Source organism: Sclerotinia sclerotiorum, genomic scaffold, assembly GCF_000146945.2.
Source record: "Sclerotinia sclerotiorum 1980 UF-70 scaffold_12 genomic scaffold, whole genome shotgun sequence".
Taxonomy (NCBI): Eukaryota; Fungi; Ascomycota; class Leotiomycetes; order Helotiales; family Sclerotiniaceae; genus Sclerotinia; species Sclerotinia sclerotiorum.
Window position 1 is genome coordinate 986,550 of NW_001820824.1, and position 12,627 is coordinate 999,176.

General features: G+C 42.4%; 5 protein-coding genes across 5 annotated transcripts; 2 read left to right on the forward strand and 3 right to left on the reverse strand.

Moving 5' to 3' along the window:
• Positions 1-935: 935 nt before the first annotated feature.
• On the reverse strand, positions 936-1,960 carry SS1G_09033 (hypothetical protein; the record flags this gene model as incomplete). The annotated part of the gene is made up of 3 exons (XM_001590218.1): positions 936-1,266; positions 1,326-1,792; positions 1,886-1,960. 3 exons carry the CDS (start codon positions 1,958-1,960, stop codon positions 936-938), a joined length of 873 nt encoding a protein of 290 aa, XP_001590268.1.
• A 918-nt stretch (positions 1,961-2,878) lies between these two features.
• Positions 2,879-4,081, reverse strand: SS1G_09034 (hypothetical protein; the record flags this gene model as incomplete). Its single annotated transcript, XM_001590219.1, has 2 exons — positions 2,879-3,642; positions 3,766-4,081. 2 exons carry the CDS (start codon positions 4,079-4,081, stop codon positions 2,879-2,881), a joined length of 1,080 nt encoding a protein of 359 aa, XP_001590269.1.
• Positions 4,082-5,118: 1,037 nt separating this feature from the next.
• On the forward strand, positions 5,119-7,628 carry SS1G_09035 (hypothetical protein; the record flags this gene model as incomplete). The annotated part of the gene is made up of 2 exons (XM_001590220.1): positions 5,119-7,206; positions 7,455-7,628. 2 exons carry the CDS (start codon positions 5,119-5,121, stop codon positions 7,626-7,628), a joined length of 2,262 nt encoding a protein of 753 aa, XP_001590270.1.
• Positions 7,629-10,467: 2,839 nt separating this feature from the next.
• Positions 10,468-10,950, forward strand: SS1G_09036 (predicted protein; the record flags this gene model as incomplete). Its single annotated transcript, XM_001590221.1, has 1 exon — positions 10,468-10,950. One exon carries the CDS (start codon positions 10,468-10,470, stop codon positions 10,948-10,950), a length of 483 nt encoding a protein of 160 aa, XP_001590271.1.
• Positions 10,951-11,396: 446 nt separating this feature from the next.
• SS1G_09037 (predicted protein) lies at positions 11,397-11,869 on the reverse strand (the record flags this gene model as incomplete). The annotated part of the gene is made up of 3 exons (XM_001590222.1): positions 11,397-11,479; positions 11,529-11,596; positions 11,754-11,869. 3 exons carry the CDS (start codon positions 11,867-11,869, stop codon positions 11,397-11,399), a joined length of 267 nt encoding a protein of 88 aa, XP_001590272.1.
• Positions 11,870-12,627: the final 758 nt, after the last annotated feature.

Here is a 12,627-nt window from a genome sequence, read left to right on the forward strand (position 1 = left end):
CCCAAAAAGAAAACCCCACTAACTCCTCAGTAATAACCCCCATCCTCTCCTCAAAATCATGCAGCGAGATCTTCGGTATAGATCTATCTGCATATTTCGTTTTCCTAGGTTTGCCCATTTTACCTATTTCATCCATTTTACTCATCCTTTCAATCTCCTTCCCACACCCCAAGAATTTCTTTCTTTCTTTCTTTCACCAAACAAAAATACCAAAATAAACATATATATCACTTCTTCCCTATCCCTCCATTTATAACCCCAGAATCCCAGGAAGTTAATCCCTTATCTTCCCCTCTCTTCCTATCTTTCCCCGCACTCGGATGTGGCACTTGTGACACCCCCAACAGCCACTTAGATGACGTTGCAGTTGTCTGCAGAGAAAGGCGGAGGACATTTTTTAAAGAGGGGAATTTAATCTGTTGAATGAAGAAATTGAAGAGGAAAGTAATTCAAAGGCGTACATGGCTAGGTATCATTACCTATATATTTTGTAGATATTCACACAAGTATGGAGTATTCTCATCCACATCCCTAATTCAAAACAAAATCACTGATTGGATAATGAGGAATGAGATACTTATCCCAGAAATGATGGGCGCGTACCACACCTAGATCAATCTCTCGTGATTCTTTTCTCGATCCGGAATAGTATTAGGACAGTAAATATATCTCTCAAGGAAATATCTCACTAAAACGGCAATTTGTTCCTTATGTAATTTGTACATCCTAATTTGATTTTGATACAGCACTATGTTCCGACTCAGAAATAGCCATCCACTTTTGTTGTATTATACAAATGCTTTGTCCCCCTTTTCAAGCTAAAAAGACATTGATTGAATCTCAAAATTGAGCTTGAAGAGAACAGATCATAACTTGTTATTCCTTTCCTACGTTTCATCATCCAATCATATGCGCCGTTGATATCGCTTGAAGATTTATTCAGATACAATCTTAGTCTTGATCTTGGAGCCGCCGCTCTTAACACGTCTTGCGGATGGACGGTTGATGTGGTGGTCAGGGATCCAGCTCTCATCGTAAGCTTGTTGTGCCAAAGATTGAGTTGTAACAGCTGGTCCATCAGCACCAATAACAGAAACCTGATCCTTAACGTCGACAGCCTTCTTGCTTCCTCCAGATGAACGCTTGGCACGTTCACCACCTTTACCACCTTTGCGAGTTTGTGGGAATAGAGATTCAATCCATGTCTTGTAGACGAAAAACAGGGTAGCGACAGTTGCTGCGAGGAGGACAAGATACAAGAAGATGCTAAAAACATGTCAGTTTAGATTAATTGTTGAAAATGGTGTTGCGAAATGAAAACCTACATTTGAGGATCAAAGATGCTAGTAGCAGCTTCAACAACAGTAACAGTCTCATTATAAGCCTGAATTTGGTAAACACCACCTTTTTGACTAGCCACGACCGCAATGATGTTCAATCGCAAATCCTGGGGGTTCAAGTCGGTAGTAAATGCATAAGGCAGAATTTGCTGTTCACCTGCCTCAACCTCAACATCATATCTTGTCGAGGTCAAGTTGCGCACAATAGCAGCACTTGGATGAGTTCCTTCCGGCAGTGTTTGGAGGGTAGACAATGCGCCTCCGATAACAGCTAGTTGCACAGATTCAGGTTCATCGTTCTTGATGGAAATGATAGCTTGCGAAGCATGGCCATTGACGAGTTTAACACCGAAGATTTCGGATTGAGGGAATGAAGCAGTAACGGAGACGGCAAGATTGGTTGGAGGAGTTTCGAAGCCTTCTGCAGCAGCTTCTTGACGTTGATCTTCAGTCTGTTGAAGGATTTAAATTAGTACTCTTGAGCTTCGAATAGCTTAGGTAGCTTTTGACAGCTGTCAACAACTATGAGAAACTTTCAAACTTACACTTTCTGGCGCAGCGAAAACACTGACAGCACGAAGAGCAAGAAGAGCAAGAGCAGAGTACTTGTAGAATCCCATGATGGTCAATCAATTGAAAGAATTGAAAGAATTGAGAGAATGTGAAGAATTAAATGTAATATGTACGAAGTAAAGGTGGTCGGATCGTGTTATGACGAATTTATGTCACAGCTTCAGAAATGTGTTCTCGGTAACTAGCGTATAATTATCACCGCTAGGTATTCAAGGACCCTAGCAAGCGCAGCAACAGATCAACATGGATGAAGTCATAAATTATTCTATTGGGAAAATAGATAGGGAATACCTAATGGAATACAGAATTTTGTATTTATTCGTCCAAAATCTAACCGCATAGTATTCATTGACAGATCGTGAAATTTTAATAGGATAAATTCCTTTCTATTATCACAGTTGCTCAAACAAAAGCCCCCAGTAGGCAAAGTAGATAAAACAAGCAAGCAAGCAAGCAAACCTCATTTAAAAACATCCGGTTTTATACTAGAAATACCACCACCAATCAATCACTCACTCAAACAGAACATGAAATTTGATCATTTTTTCATTATTTTGATCCCTGGGTCCGTAAAGACGTGATGCCCAATACTATCCATACCATGCATTGCTATTATCAGTTTTTCCCAGGAGTCATCAGAAACCTTTCGAGGCAAAATGTCCCAGAAAGCGTGCTATCATTAAATGCAGCCTTTTCATAGGGGAAGCACCGCCTTTATCTATCATACATACACGGGAAAGTTCTGGCTTGTTCTGTATGCCATATTTTTAAAACAACATCGTGCTCTGGGTGCTCATTCTCAAGAGCAGCTAGATCATTCAACCTCTTATCGGGAATGACATGTAATGCTGGTATAAACAGCGTGTAAATCCATAAGCAACGAATCAACTAGCCAAAAAACACGCGGGGCTTTTTCTTTGTTGGGCCAACAAATTTGAAGGGGCGAAGACGTTTTTCTCTCAAGTTCAAGCACCAACCATTCCAGGTCCGTAACTTTGACGCATCGGTCCTTGAAAACCGTGAGATGTTGGAGTCTTTCCCTTGTTAGCTTGCACGTTTGATGGATATAGCACACTACCCACCTTCTTAGGTCGCTTTCGACCACCGGCTCTGTCATCACCATCGCCAGTGGAATATCCAGCTTCGTCATCGATGTAACCTTCGCCATAACCTTCGTAACTGGCATCACCATACGATCGCTTCTTAACAGCTCTCTTTGGACGTGCGATATCTGCCGTTCCTCTGTTCTGCTTTGGAACACTCATAGTGCCCTGCGAAATCGGAGCCTTTGCCTTCGCGGGAACAGCTTTCAAAGGATCGTTGACAATTTGATTACCCATTTCTCCAATAACAGAATGATTCCATCGGTCTTTTGGAATGGTACCTCTAGTCATGATTACAGCTTTGCTGAGATTCGATCGTAACTCGTCCGGGATGCCTTTATCAATTTCTCTTCCTTGTACTTCAATTTGATCCCATGCTTCCCTGATCGAGGTGGGCCCCGCGGGATTGATCAAAGAATAGAGTGATCCGGGTTGATCTGGCTCTGGGCCCTTCACTGCATCAAACTGTCCAGCGATACCCAAGGATTTTATGTATCCTTTGTAAGTTTTTCGAACCGTGTTCTTCTTCCCATCTGGAGTGACTCGAGCAAGACTGGCAGCAATTTCCTGCAGACCAAACCGACCGTATAAATCTTGTTTGATATTCAAGTGCTGAGGCTTATGAACTGTACATCATTTCATGTTAACAAAATGTTTCATATACATGGTGGACAAGGCATGATTCAAGTTATGTGCTTAAGATTGTAGCCACCAAAAGGTTAGATCAACTAGAAAGAAGGAATCCTTACGAGTTCTGCAGAGAAGGTATTTTTTACCGACATCCTGATGGAGATCGTCAATACTAGGTCTGCTGTCCTCGACATGAACTTTCTTCTGGTCTCGATCGCCAAGATCTTCAACATCTCTCTTGCGCTTGTTCGTGAGATCTTCTGATTGGGATGCCTCAATGGCAGAATGAATAGTTGACATGCTGCCGTTAATGCTGTGAGCGGGTGTTGGAAGCGACGTATTTATCCGTGGAGAAACTGTATTTTTCGAGGATATATCGGTGGAGCCTGGAGTATTGGAAGGACTTTGTGGTGTTTGTGGAAGATCAGAAGGCATCTCGATCATGAAGGCGAGTTTTGAAGTACTCAACGTTGTGAGGGAGACGGAGGGTGATTACGGTTTGTAGAAAACTTGATTGTTGTGGTTTCGGCCGTGCTGAAAATGTTATTGAAAGGATTGTGTACAGACGGGTATGTGTACAGGTATCAAAATGCGCTTCGAGTTTATTAAAAAATGAAAAAGGCGAGGTGTATTGTACAGTGTATTGAGCGAGTGTCGAGGATGAAAGAGGTTATTTTCAATCGTATTCTCGAGGTTCGGAGAAAGGTAGGAAGGTAGGAGGGAACGAAGGAGAAGGTGGATCGAGAAACGATTGTCGCAGAAATGCACCTACACCGCCGACGGCAGCGCTAAATCGACCTGTGCTCTTATTTCATGTAGGTCGTTTGAATATTATTGTTAATGCGATATCGTTTTGTGTGTATCAACGCTCTATTCGTTATGTCGTTGATGGTGTTGTGTTTCTGCTTAGTCGAGCAGAATGTTAATGTGAGGTCAATGAGATTGGGAGGCGCCGCTTTGTCAAATGGAATTGGCCGATGTGAAGATTTAGCGCCCAGTCACGTGTAAACTAGGCCGAGGTCATCCTTTTCATTTGAATCATTTTCTTTTCTGCTCTTCTGGTTTTATGTTTATTTGGGCAGCTCTGAAGGTTGAATGGACATCACATAATATAACATTATTTAATAATATCTCCAGAATCATAATATAAATATCGCACAGCAGAATTTAACTTTCGTTGGAGTCAGTATTAACACTAACAAACACTTCCGTATGATTCCAGATTCTTTTACTTCGTAGCCAAGATTAATTTTGTGTTGTTCCAGTAAGCCGCAACTTTATTAGTTCAATTGACCAAGCACATGTGCACTAGTCTATATATAGACTAGCGTATACGGAGATCGCTGGGTCTGATACTGATAGGAAATATTTTTTTGATATGGAGAAAATTCCCTGTGGATGTATTAATTCTTGATATTTGAGTTAAGAAAGAAACAGAAACAACAAACATTGGAATATTGAACAATACAATCATGTCTGAAGGAAGAAAAAGACCATTCAATGAAGATTCTGTCATCGAGGCAGTATCTGAAGAAACTCAAGGGCATACCTCGAAAAAACTCAGAAAAGAAACAAATGCATCTGCCCGCCGTTCATTGTTTGTTCGTTCTTTACCTGCGACAGCTACAACATCAGCATTGACTGAATTGTTTTCCGACAATTATCCCTTAAAGCACGCTACAGTTGTACTCGATCCGGTCACGAAGCAATCAAAAGGATATGGATTCGTTACCTTTGCAGATGCGGAAGATGCTCAGAGGGCTCTGGACGAATTCAATGGTCAATCATTTCAAGGTCGCAAAATGAAAATTGAGATAGCTCAGCCACGTTCCAGAGAAACGATCGCGAAAAGTGGAGAGGAGGGATTGCCAGTGAAAAGGAAGAGTGCAATTGCTACTGAAGCTGCTGTCGTTAAAAAAGCTCGACAGGAGAAATTGGCCGAATCAAAAGCACCTCCTAAACTTATCATTCGAAATCTGCCATGGAGTGTCAAAACTCCTGATGAATTGGCTAAACTGTTCATGGGTTTTGGAAAAGTTAAATATGCTACATTGCCTAAAGTCAAGGGGAAGGAGGCCGGGTTTGGATTTATTGTTATGCGAGGCAAGAAAAATGCGGAAAAGGCATTGGCTGCAGTCAACGGACGTGAGATTGATGGCAGACAATTAGCTGTAGATTGGGCTGTTGAGAAGGATGTCTGGGAAAAGAAAAAGACTGAGGATGCGGATATGAGTGATGCGGAAAGTCGCGAGGACGAGCCCGAAGAACCAAACAACAAGGCGGACGATGACGATGAAGATGTGGACGATGATGTTGCCAATTTTATGAAGAACTTTGGAGATCAATTAGAATCGGAGGATGAGAGTGATCCTGAGGCAGTTGAAGATAATGAGGACGACATTGAAGATGAAGACGATGAAGACGATGATAATGAGGACGTGGATGATTTCGAAGATATGGATGACGATGAAGAGGAGGAGGAGAAGCCCAAGAAGAATTTCATCACCGATAATTCCTCGACACTCTTTATTCGCAACCTCCCCTTTACAACTCTTGATGCAACCTTGAAGGAACATTTTGAACAATTTGGCCCTGTTAGATATGCTCGAGTGGTCATGGATAAGGCAACTGATCGTCCTAAGGGTACTGGCTTTGTTTGTTTTTACAATGTCGAAGATGCCGATTCTTGTTTCCGAAACTGCCCCAAGTATCAACCCACAGGCGCCAACGCAATCAAGAAGGGCGATACTCCACAAATCAAGCACTCCCTCTTGGAACCGGAAAACGCAGATTCAACAGGTGCTTACACCATCGATGGACGACTTCTTCAGATATCCAAGGCCGTTGAGAAGGACCAAGCAGTGAAGCTTACCGAGGAAGGATCACATTTCCGTGATAACCGCGACAAAGATAAACGAAAGCTGTACCTTCTTCAAGAGGGTACCGTGGCTAAGGGCACACCTCTCTACGATTTACTTCCGCCTTCTGAGGTTAAAATGCGCGAAGATAGCGCCATGCAAAGAAAGAAACTTATCCAAGGCAATCCCACTCTGCATCTAAGTCTCACCCGTCTGGCCATTCGTAATATACCCCGCAACATCGATTCAAAAGCACTCAAAGCTTTAGCCCGTGAAGCTGCCGTTGGATTTGCCACAGATGTGAAAGAAGGAAAACGCCAACAACTTTCAAAAGAGGAATTAGCACGAGGAGGCGAGGAGATGCGCGAAGCCGAAAAGCAAAGAAAAGCCAAAGGAAAGGGTATCGTCCGACAAGCTAAAGTTGTATTCGAAGGTAGAGAAGGCAAGAAAGTTAGTGAGGAGAGCGGAGCGGGAAAATCAAGAGGATACGGTTTCGTCGAATACTCAAGTCACAGATGGGCACTCATGGGTCTTCGGTGGTTAAACGGCCACGCACTCAAAAACTCTCAAGGAAAAACACAAAGAATGATCGTTGAGTTCGCTATCGAAAATGCACAAGTCGTCTCGAGACGAAAAGAACAGGAAGAAAAAGCTCGTAATCGTTCCAAAGAAGTTTCAGATAAAATTGCCAAGGGTGAAATCGTTAGTTCAAAAAAATTGGCTGGTAGAGATCAAGATATGAAATCAATGAGGAAAGGTGGAAAAGGTATTAAAGGTGCTGGGAAAAATGGGAAGAGGTTTGGAAAAGAGAAAAGTTTCGATAGAGTCGCTCTTAAGTATATTCATCCATTTACCCCTTTTCATCTTCCACTTTACCCTTAATACGCACCTCCAAACCACAATTCCACATCATACCTCATACTAATACATAACACAGGAGCACCAATAAGCGCAAAGCCGATGACGACCTACCCTCACAAAAAGATAGTAAGAGACCAAGAAATTCATCGACAAATGGTGCAAATGCAACTGAAGGAAATGACGATGATGGAAAAAAGAGGAGAAAAGCACAAATTATCCAGAAAAAGAGGATGATGAGGAGAAATAGAAAGGGTGGTGCTTAGGTATGGCAGTGGGGGAACTTGGGAGGGAAGATGTTTGGGAGGAGAGGAGGGCTGCTTAAATGCGAATTAGCTAAAGGTTACCTAGTAAGCTTAAACTGAAGCGTAACCTAACTTCAATGTGTGATTACCTAGATTATCTAGATATTAGACACTAGAGTTTAATATTTACCTGTCTATCTGTCTGATAGCAAAACAAGAATTATTTTTCTTTCTCATTCATTCATCCATCCAGTCAATCATGCATGTATGAGCACTTTAGGATTCAATGTATCTGAAACATCTATCTATCAATCTAACTATTTATTTCCTCATTCTAAGCACTTGATGGTAAATAGTTTATTAGACATCGTGGCTGTACATAAAATATGAAATGTGTGAAATACATAACACTCTCCCCCTTTCCCCTTCCCGCCTTTAGCAATTTCAATTGTCGAAACTAACTTTCAAAGCCATGCATCGACCACGTGATCCTAGGACTTACGTTTCTTCACATGAAATAACAACATCACATATACCGAACAAAAAATCCATTCATCTCAATATATTTTTCCAATGTATGTTCTCCATGAAGGGTGAATAAGTCACAGACTCACAGTTTGGCTGAATCCAGCCATCTTGCAGATATTTCCACACATATCCATCCTCATTGAGTCAAATTACCTTATGACTCGGTAAGCGATTAACCCCTTTCGATTATTTTGATGATGTTTTCTATAGTATAATCTGACTTGATCGGGCCAAAAATGCCTCCGTTCAGTAGATAATTTCTGGCACTTTTTCCACTGAGATATATTTTCAACGAGTCTCATCCTTATTAATAATGACTTTTTTTCGGCAATTTAGATGATGTTACCTTACCAGTCAGGTTTGTTTAAATGAAGTTAAAATATCTTAGAAATGAGTAATTAACTGATTAGTCTCTTCAGTTATTATTTTGAGGATATCCCTATTCATGTATTGTGTATCTATCTATATGGAGTCATTTCTTCCTTGGAAACTAAGCAGTAATGATGATTTTTGGTCATCGCGGAATGGTGATCACTCATGTCTATGTACATTTAGACTCATATTCTCAGTCATCTTCATTATATACATTCATATTAATTCATAGCCATATCTGTTAATAGTCACACTCATCCGGATTTATATCCATCCACTACTCCCAGATCTGTCGATTTACAGTTTATTTCATCTAGAGTCATATTCATATGACCATATTTTTGGTATTCTTCCCGTCATTTCTGTATAATATTAATAGAAACTGGCCACTCGGAGGAGCATATTAATAGATTTAAATGAATATTTAAAATCAGACTACATTCGTCTCGAATTAGTGTAACTTTTTCACTACTCTCAGATCTGTCGATTCAGTTATATTTACGTATTCAGAGTCATATTCAGAGCCTATTAATAGACCTAAATGAATGTTTTGAAGTCAGAATACAATCGTCTCGAGCACGTATGTCTTTATCTTCTAGTCATCTCCTTATTCTCCTGACTCAAGTACCGCATGTTAAACATATTCATACTCTAAAATGTATTTTTGGAGTCAAAATACCCTTGCTTGGAGCTTATTTACAGTCATTCTTGGGACTCCCAGGAGGGGATAAGTAGAGCCACTTTACCCCTCTTGGTTCGACTTTGGAAACAACAAAACATACATACCCTCACGATACATCAGAGCACAGTAAGAGCCTGCAACTTGAAAAAATACCATCATTATCCTTCCATATCAGGATTTCCTAAGTCCACTCATCGGCGCCACACTACCCTGCTGTCCAAAAACGTATCTAGGAGTACCTCAGCGCTAAAGTATCGAATAAGTTTCTGCTATCGGGCCGCTGGATCGGTTATCAAAGATAGTGCTCATCTATCAACCTCGACGACTGACATCATCGTCGGTCAGATTCAGCACAGAAGACTATTTTCCGTGCCTAGGCTTGCTTTTAAGAACTATGAATGAGACTTCAGCACATTATACGCGCGACCAACTTATACAGAGCGGATAGACAACAGAACAGATAGATCAGGCAAGGCGCCATTATCCAAGATCCTCGAGCCCAAACAATCCTGTGCCGTCTGTTGTTTCAGGAAGTTATTGTTCATATAGCACATCAGTGCAGTCTCAGTCTGTTGGGCCACAAAGCAATCGTCCATCAGTAATAAATACGGAAAAACCCGGAGAACATCCTTCCTATGCCGCAAATATTCTCCAAACTCAACCGGTTTATGCCGCGGGGAACACAGATTTGCCGGAGTATTCTTCGGGTATACATACCCTGGATTCAAGCGATCTTCGTGCAACATCAATCATAGATTCTCGCGAAGTTCAAGCTCATGCTTACGGTGTCGATGCTATTAATTATGCTGCAGCTCAATCTGCAGCTCGTAGTTTTGTAGACGATCAGGCTCATGGGCAACACCAAGGCTATTACCAACTTGATCGTCAGGATTCTATTGGCCCGGTAACCGTAGGGACACCGGTCGGAATGGAAGAGCTACAGACTGAAATACCAGGGACAAACGCAATTCCATATAAGGATGGAGAAGGACCTTACGGAATCTGGCCCAATTCACCTTGGCACTCGGGTTACTCCCCCACCTTCACGAGGAAGAATTACAATGAAGGTTGTGTGGCTGACTTGTGGGAAGGTGTCTGGAGGAATGAAAAGGAGGAACAAGTCTGTCTCCTGTTTGATCATGTGGATTTCTATCGACTAGCATACATCACTACGGTTCATCGGGAAACGGTTAAGAGACTAGGATCCACGGAGTCCAGCAGAGAAACAAAACATCGCAAGACTGCCAACAGTCTGAATGACATAGTGGAATACTCAACATGGCCGGGAGACCACCAGGATTCGAAGGAAAAAGCCAAAGAAGGCCAGAGAACGGCTTCACTTATCAGCAAGTGTCAGACTTGCTCTCTATCCTCGCCGACAGAGGGAATCCCAATCATGTAAAAGCATTTGACTGGGTACTGGACTGGGCATATTCCGATGATCTTTCTCCAAAGAAAGTTCTTCGCAATGTACCAGAGTACATTGTGAATCATTATGGATTCCGAAACCGTGACGCTTTGGCCGATAAGCGATTCCGCTGGGAATGGCTCATTGAGAGTTTTTTATATAAAGAAGATCGGAACCCAGAAAACACACACTGGTACATCGAGGGGCCGTCGAAGGACAAAAAGGACAAGGCTTCAGAATCGAGTGGTAGTAAACGTGATACAGATTCGAGTACGCACCGCTCGGACCACTCTCGTCGCACCCTTGGTTCCTCAAGTCACCAATCTGGTAAGCCACCACGCAAAAAGCGTTAAACTGAGGAACACTAAACCCGACGATTCGAAATCGAGTGTAGAGTAGGAAGTGACAGGTGTTAGATATTAGACGCGCTGGACGTCTCAATGGGATGTAATTAGATATCGAGAGGTTTGATGCGCTGGACGCACGGCCGAGGATGCTTTTTAGGTAAAGCATAGGTAGTCATAGATGCGCTGGTCGCACTGCCTAAAGACATAGGTAGACTCCCTAGAGACAGATAGATAATACTTAACCACGTTGCCTTTGCACATACGTTCTCCTGATTTTGCTTTTAAATCCACTTGATTCTATGAAGTATGAAAAGCATTTGCCTCCAGATTAAGATGTGAGACCAGATAGTTATCCTGTAGGGAGTATGAAAGGCGGGAAAGTCAGGAATTGATGCCAATCCATCGGAATATCCGTAAAGTAGATGTATTGAATGAAAGATTGACAGTTAGGATCATATTTCATTGACCCCTTGAGATAACACGTCAACGATAGTGGGACGAACGGCCGCGGATCCATTGCTCAAGCCGCGCCATACTCTGGCCTCACGCATACCATCGATCTCGACCATTTCCAGAAAGCATACTGGATCTCTCGTGCGGCCAGAAAGTATAAAACTCTGACGCTAGGGGATAATTGTTCTCATTGGTCAAGCTATCCCATTTTCAAAGTCTCCCTTTCTTTCTTAACACTGCTTTAGCGTTCGGGGTTTTATACTTTATGGCCGCACGACTTAGCCATCGCACGTTTACTGGTGTTATTCTACCGAACTAGGACTAGGTACGGATGCACATCTATTCAGGACCTGTACCCCGCGGAAAGCTTAAGGTGTATTGATTGAAAGCGGGTTTGAAGGACGGTAAAGCCATATTTGGAGGATGCTGCATGTTGCACGGAGATTTTTCGATGTTGGTATGATGCACTCATGTTGAGATGCCGAATTTCGCTACGTGTTTAGAACGAAGGGGAAGCTCGGAGAGTAGAAGCGATGCACTCGGTTAGATACCGAGTGCTTGCTAGCGGGATACCGAGAGATGTCCGGCGCGCTATTGGATGAAAGATGGTGTAACACAAAATGTTACCCCGCAATCCTGCAGCAAGGGATATTTGGTGGGAAATGATAGCTTGCTGCTTGAGTGTATGGGACAGCTTACATTGGTCACGATACGGTCATCAGGAGTATCACAGGAAGCTTTGCATATGTGTTACAAGAGGTTGTAGAGGTGGGTGAGAATTGGTTGGGATACCAGTCTTTTGAGGTTCATCTGAAAACTCCGTACAGAGTTGCCAGTGGGATGAGTTCTAGGTGGATCTTTTTGTCACTGGGCTTACGAGGAGCTCTACATCATAGCTCCCATCAGACTGTACCTATTGACGAGAGTGGTCGATTTATCACTATCGTCCTAGTGAAGCTATATGTATCTCCACTAAAATTGCACCTGCAATATTATATTCTAACACCGTCAATTATCACTCCACGAGAAAACACCTTGTGTTAACAACCCGAATACCGATTCCATATCAAAGCATCACAGCTCGGAGACGTGGACCAGAATCATCATAGCCAAACAAGGCAGATCCGATTCCTTCGTCTTTTCCGAATCTCATGGGCTTCCTACCAGTTACCTCGTTGGTTGTTGTTGTGTCTAAGTGGAGATGTGATGAAGCCCTCCGAGTCGACCACT